Here is a 7925-nt window from a genome sequence, read left to right on the forward strand (position 1 = left end):
ATTTGGTGTTTTAAGGTAAAATGGAAGCATTTGAAGAGTTCTATGTGATTTATTTGTTGGGAAATGTTAGCAAGTCACTAATAACGTACAAGCTGTGAGCGCGACAGAAAAGTTAATTTCACATATTATGCTAGCATTGTGGCATTGTGGGTTTTTATGTGGGTTTTTCCCTGTCTGCCTGGTAGACGCAAACAAAGTATTTATTTTACGGGCCTCATTTAATAAAACTCTCTGAACAAGAACCGGATAAACATCGTACTGTACAGCGACACATACATTAACAATGCACGGCGTCATCTGATTTACAAGTGAATAGAGTCACAATTACGTTTATTGTCAGTGTTCATGAGTTTGATGAATGGAAGTTCTGAATTTTACAGAATAACACTTCTAGAAAAGTGACAAGTATGCAAAAATAACACTTCTAGAAAAGTGACAAGTATGCAAACCACATGTAAACGAATGCACAGAAACATCGATTCCTTTACATCGTTATTTCCGAACTACAGAATGAACAAATACACGTGTTGGTGCACGAGTTCTGTCGACAAGAATAACTACTCCCGGCAACTACTACTAGTATTCTATCGTCAGACAAAGCTTACCAAAATCGTACCAAGATGTTCACGCTTCAAGAAACAACTTATTTGTTACCACTCGTAAAACTGTGCATTTCACTTTGACTCGTGTCACTGACTTGAGTTTTGAAAGAAACAAATAATGGACATTAGACCATACACCCTCCACGGTGGAGGCACTGTGATTAGACGAAGCAGTTTGCTATTTTGACAAAAACTACGACCATGACGTGGTGGGGGCGAGGAAGCCCTCATACCTCCAGTTTTAGTGACCTGTAACAACAACTAAACATGATTTTGTACCTTCGAAACTAATACACCTACAGTTTGTAGGTACGACTTGAACCCTCCCCACAATTATGAGGTCCAAACAACAACAACAACAACAACAACAACTGAATATACTGAACCCTCCCCTTGAATGAAATATTTAATAAAGTAAAGAGTTTAACGTGCATGTCCTGTGAAAAGTTTCATTTAGTCTATACATGTGAAGAAACTAACCTCGGCAGTTCTTTCCCATGGCATAGCTTGTGCGAGGAAACTTAAACTAACGACCAACGCTATCCTCAACATCCTGTAACATCTGGTCGATGGTCTGGAATGTCACTGTCAACAAGTGGAGATTTGCATCGGCAACGTGTTACAAGTTGTATTCAAGATGATGCTGTGAATGCCCTTGGGGATAACACATAGTGACACCCACTGACAAGAATGTATAGCAGTGGACAATTAGCTTTTGATAGTGATGATTAAAGGTACATACGAAGAGTTTAGGTAGTCAGGGAAACAAAATGACAGATCACAATCACGCATAGATAGCGATGACATCACCAAAACTGCGCCCATCCATAGTTCTTGTAATAGAGGGACTGCTGTTAGTGTCATCACCAGTTCGGACCAGATATAGAAATAAAATGATTCTCCGTAAACTTTACCAATAGTTTACATACATACATACATACATACATACATACATACATACATACATACATACATACATGCATGCATGCATGCAGACAGACAGACAGACAGACAGACAGACAGACAGACAGACAGACAGACAGACAGACAGACAGACAGACATACATACATACATACATACATACATACATACATACATACATACATACACACACATAGATAGATTGATCTCTACAGCTCTGCCAAGGGGTGAAAGTTTGTCCAGGATTTCGTCGAAGTCTCTGTATACCAGTCCTGGCGTTTTCGATTTCCTAGAGGGCTGACGTTCATCTATCATTTTGCCAAAGTCTCTGCCACCTGGTCCCGTTTTTTTCACAGGGGGTTGACGTTCGTCCAGCATTTCATCGAAATATCTGCCACCTGGTCCCGGTTTTTTCACAGGGGGTTGACGTTCGTCCAGCATTTCATCGAAATATCTGCCACCTGGTCCTGGTTTTTTCACAGGGGGTTGACGTTCGTCCAGCATTTCATCGAAATATCTGCCACCTGGTCCCGGTTTTTATTATAGTATTCCATATTATCTGGAAGTGTATTTTGTTGTGGCAAAGCTGAAAGATATTTTGCGGATGTGCACTTGGTAAATGACTTCTCCTGAAGTTTAATTTGGTTCCAAAAAATCCCGAATAAAAAAATAGCAAAACATTCCAAGACGTTCAGACTTTTGATGACTTTTGATGGCTCAGCCCACTCCCATGGTCGTAAACTTTTGTGCACATTGAATATGCAACAGCTTAATTTAATCTCAATCCATGCTTGTATGCATCATCAGAGCCAAGTAAACCACTGTATAAGATATTATATAATTTGGAATAGACTCAAATGTATATTGTTACATGAACTATTCAGAAAATATAAAGAAATATTCTTAATTTTGAAAACAAAATGCGAAGCCCGCATGAGGATATATTACCCATCACCAGAAAAAAATATATGGGTAGGTTGAACAGCTTTTTCATTTTTTCTGGCCCAATGTCGTATCTTTCAAAGTAGTTGCCGAAAATATGTCACATTCAAAGTAAAAAAATGGATGGTGCTTTCTCAAATAAGTAACTAAACACATTTAAAATAATCATTTTCTTTACCCAACTCCCAAAACTTTTATGGCCCTCCTTTATGTTGGAACCCAAAGTGAACTCAGTGAATTCTCCTTGTCATTATCATTATAATGGAAATTGAAGTTTGGATTTTGATGTCGAAGGTACAGCTCTGTTTACAAATTCAGGGCCATTCTTTCCATAGCAAATTGTCGCTTCAAAATGAATTGCGGAATAACGCTAGTGTCAGTGTGCAATGAGATAACTATATCAAACAACATTTTAACCAAAGACAACGTCGAACACAATTATTGAACGTGGATCTTAAACTGCGTACCTAGTTTAATAGTTTTTCAGGACCACCAAATATTCCAAAAAGAGATCTGCCGTTTTATCAGTAAATATTTTAATATAAGGAACAAGATGTAAATGAGGTCGAGTGCATCTTCGGAGTCACTGCATGCAGCAAGGTATAGCAGGCGACCTCACGTTGACGACTTTTTCCGTCTTTTTTTTTTGAGTTTCACTCACTGACATTATAATTGAGACTTGCTATTTTCAAATGAAGGAGACTTTCAAGAAAGACTACTGTTACTCGCGGAAAATGCACAGTGCATGTGCGCACATATTTATTCAAAGAGATATAAGATACATATTAGCGAGGAGTCAGTGTACAGTCAATAGTGAACCATCAATTTAAATCGCGCATGCTAGGAATCGTCACGTAAATAACGATTTTAATGACATCGCTATGTATTCAAAAAGTTGCTTTTTTCTTTCTTTTTTCCAAAATCTCAGGGGGCAGCTGCCCCCCTTGCCCCCGGTACTGAAATTTGAAAGTTCACCTATTCTTGTGTAGACACCTCTGATTATGTAGAAGTCACAATTAATGCCTCACTCCTCTCTAATGTATCGACAATGATTTTCTTGAAGTCCGACACTCAGACACATTCTACATGTCAAAGTCAGGTAATGGCAGAGGAATGGTTACAAGTGATAAGTGTAGTCAAGGATTTCAAACTTGGTGCCTGCTATTTTATGGGCCGATGTGATTCTTTGTTTGTGTAATCATAAAAGTTGTCTACTACTACATAACGATCGCCACACCGATGTGATCGGCAGTGTACTGTTTATGGAAACTTTTCGAGATTTTACACATTATGCACTTAACTTGTATTAATATGTGTGTGTGTGTGTGTGTGTGTGTGTGTGTTGACTGTGAAAAGTTGTATGTTCCTTCTTTCGTGCAAACAAATAACTGAGATTATTACTCGGTGAAAGTTATTTCTTCAGAAACAATAATGGAAAAACCGAGGAAGCTAGCTCGCGCTTTGAGAAAATCATTGTTGCACCTCGTAAAACTGTACTACTCTTTGATTTGTAGCATTGACTTTTAACGTCTTGAAGGACATAAACTATGGACACTAGAGATGCTAAGTTGTTATTTTGGCCAAAACAAAGACCCTCGAGGTACGAAATACGCCATTCATAGAATTAGAATGCTTAGAATTTGGTGACCTGTAACGAAATGATCTACGAATCGATTTAACAGATGAGTCACGATTTGCTCCTAAGCTACTAAACTAATACACAGTTTGCGTGTAGGACTTGTTGAATTTCTTAGTATGAACTTGAAACAACAACTGAATATATCATCCTGGATGACTTATGTTGTAGTATGATGAAACATTTGCCTCATCTAGTCTACAAAATTAATATGAACCCACAACTAACCTCGGCATATTTCTTCCAAGGGAGAGCTGCCGGAGGCGACGCCTGTACAAAGAAAATCAAGCTGAAGATCAACACTATCTTAAACATCGTGATTCTGTAGTTTGGTGTGGATATTTCCACGGATGTCCTGGCTGCCAGTGTGGCAAGACTGACTCTACCAATACTTTTGACTCGTTGAATACAAGATTCATGGGGTGGGGGGAAGACAAAGAATGACGTACAGCCTCTGAATATGTATTTACGGTTAATTGATTTATAGCTATCACGGTGAAATGGGACTACAGTATATATTGTACATAAATAACATATATCATCTATCCATATAGCTGGTCGAGTTGTAACTTAACATCGTAGCGCCTCGCTGTATTTCCTTTACTCAGACTGCTTCTTAAATATTGGAAGTATCATCAAATTTTGGTTCAGTTTTTTTCAATATTTAACAACTTGGGACAATGATGATAATCGTGTATGTATTGTTTGTTTATGTTTCCATGGCACGACACCTCACAGCAGAATGACTCGACTACGTGTACACGCATCTACTGGTGAAAGGACACGGACATAAAGTTCAACAATTGCTAAACCCCGCCCATGCCGATATCGAATCACGTCAGAAGAACATTATACAAGGAGAGCGTGACGTGTTGAGAGCGAACCAGTACACAAAAACCATAATGCAAGAAAAAGTATTAAAAGATGGATGGATGGATGGATGGATGGATGGATGGATGGATGGAAGGGTGAATAGATGGATGGATAGATAGATAGATAGATAGATAGATAGATAGATAGATAGATAGATAGATAGATAGATAGATAGATAGATAGATAGATAGATAGATAGATAGATAGATAGATAGATAGATAGATAGATAGATAGATAGAGATTATAATATATATATAACTTGTAAAACTGTTCATGGTAATCGAATGTAATCGACGAGTACAAAATATGCCATAGGTCAAATTGTGTAAATAGTGCTACTACCCATACAGCGTCAACACGTACCTGAAACAATTTGTATCTACAGTCTGCTTACTGGAAGTTTGATTTGATTGGGCTGACTGAAACAATATGATGTAACGTTATAACTAATACAGTGCCATTCAAGCTATTGTTATTGTATTGATAATTCACTACAAATTTATACAATTGTATAATTACTTATGTAGTTTGAGTCATTCACCTAGCCCTATCACTTGTATACAATTGCCATGATTTTGTCGATTTTGTCAAAATTGTTTTTTGTTAAGGTCATTACAACTAGTCTTTGGTATTCGTTAAACCTCTGTATTGAACTTATTATTAATAGTAGTAATATGTAAGTATCAGTATTTTAAGATATATTGACACCAGTTACTCTTTTCTTCATTGCTATTAGGTGAAAAAAGATTTAAGAACAGTAAAGAGTCATTACAAGATGTATGGTGTTGTCCCAAGAAATCATGGTCTGAAAGGCAAGAGACCAGTTAATGCATATTCATTTGAGGTAAGTCATTAGTTAGTATTGCTGGGTTTATCTATATATAACACTTGTTGCTAGGTAAAGCAATCCCATTTCTAATATTATATGTATACTTTATAAGTTTTGTCATCGTGTAAAAATAACCATCTCCCCTGGTTGTTTTGATGTGTCATTTTGTTCACGTTGAGAGGGAAATTTTTGTAAACCTGAAATTGTATTTTATAACATGACATACCGTATGTGTAAAGGTCAATGTGATACAATCATTTGGCTATTGCAAAACTATATATATGCAATTGAGTATATATATATATATATATATATATATATATATATATATATATATATATATATATATATATATATATATATATCTCAAAAATATAACTAAAGTGTAACCATAGGGGTACATTTTTAGATTGTTGTTTTCCTCACAGGCAAAATATAACAATGTTTTGACTTTTCCCATACCTTTATGTACAGAACACAAGGGGGTGTGTGCAAACTGCTATTTGAAAAATACAGTATTTAGTTTCAACATATTGGTTGGGTAAAGTTGTAGGTAAAATCTAAGTATCGAAACAATATATTTGAAAGCATTAACTTCAAAAGGTGACCATGTACTAAGTGCACCGTACCATTGGTGATCCTATTCTTTATTTCTCACTCTGAAATACTAATATATTGTATTTATTCTTCTGAGTATTCCAGGTAATACAAGATGTAGTTCAGTTTTTAATCCGATATGGCGAAGAAAATGGTTTACCAATGCCGGCAGCACCACGTGGAAGGGATGGGAGGGCCCCTGTATACTTACCTTCAAGCGAGTCTAAGATGGATGTGTACAACAAGTATGTTGAAGCGTGTAGAGACTGTGAACCTATTAGAGAATGTGTTGGTGAGACTTTATTCAGGAACATTTGGCAATCATGTGTCCCCCATATACAGAAGATGGAACCATGTACTGATGTATGCGCGAAATGTGAACAATATAGAAATAGTATTAGGTTTGCTGTTACTGAAGATGATAAATTAGGAGCAAGTTTAGCATTTTCTGAGCATATTTTGAAGGCCCAGAAAGAGAGAGAATTTTTGAATATTTGTATAAAACATGCACAAGATGAGTTAAGTGATAGAGAGGTTTTGTCACCTGTAAGTCCATGTTCACAAGATTTATTTTCTGTCCACTACACTTTTGATTTTGCCCAGAGTTTTATGTTACCTCATCAGTCTAGACAGGTCAGTCAGCTTTATTTTTTGAATCCACTACGTGTTAATTGTTTTGGAATATGTAATGATGGTTTGAAATCACAGATGAATTATTTATTTGATGAGTCCCAAACAATAGGAATAGATAATGGAAAATGTCATGGAGCCAATAATGTAGTAAGTATGTTAGATGACTATTTTGATCACCATGGTTTAGGAGAAAGGGTTTGTCACTGTCATGCTGATAACTGTGGGGGTCAGAATAAGAATAAAACTGTTGTTCATTATTTCTGTTATCGCACTAGTATAGGTTTGCATGATGAAATTAATTACCACTTTCTAGAGCCAGGCCATACTAAGTGTATATGTGATGCATGTTTTGGAAAGATACGCCAACTTTATCGTAGAAGTGATGTAGATACAGTCAGTCAGTTGAGTAATGTAGTCAGTAAAAGTGCTAAGATTAATAGTGTTAAGTGTTATATGTGTCAGGGCACAGTACCAACTTTTCAGTGGTATGAATGGGATAGGTTTCTAAATAGATACATGACACCACTGAAGGGGATTAGACAGTACCATCACTTCAGGTTTACAAAGGAAGATCCTGGTTATGTGTATGTCAGGAAGACAGTGACAGACAGTGAGGAGAGGATCTGTCTTGTCAGGAGAGGCATTACATGGCCACCATCTCCAGATTGTAAACCTGAAGTGATGGCAGCAGGTGGGTTGAGTCTAGCTAGACTGAGAGAGTTGCTAAAGCAAATAGTTCCATATGTAAGAGAGCCATACAGACAAGTATTCTGCCCCGAGGAGTAAAATATTATAGTCAAAAACAGTGTCAAAAAGGAAGTATAACTTGAGTACCATATGATTTATCAGTACAGTATTGGAAGCAAGGGACAAGAAAATTATGTCAGTAT

At 36.7% G+C, this 7925-nt stretch overlaps 1 protein-coding gene across 1 annotated transcript in view; it reads left to right on the top strand.

Annotated features, from left to right (window-relative positions):
- Positions 1–5751: 5751 nt before the first annotated feature.
- Positions 5752–7925, top strand: part of LOC144453504 (uncharacterized) — a 2215-nt gene continuing 41 nt past the window's right edge. The window contains exons 1-2 of the mRNA XM_078144818.1: positions 5752–5820; positions 6508–7925. The exon at positions 6508–7925 is cut by the window's right edge and continues 41 nt beyond it. Of these exons, the coding sequence (XP_078000944.1) occupies positions 5752–5820; positions 6508–7821 (1383 nt within the window). The 3' untranslated portion in view covers positions 7822–7925. The remainder of the gene's footprint in view (positions 5821–6507) is intronic.

Source organism: Glandiceps talaboti, chromosome 2 (assembly GCF_964340395.1).
Source record: "Glandiceps talaboti chromosome 2, keGlaTala1.1, whole genome shotgun sequence".
Taxonomy (NCBI): domain Eukaryota; kingdom Metazoa; phylum Hemichordata; class Enteropneusta; family Spengelidae; genus Glandiceps; species Glandiceps talaboti.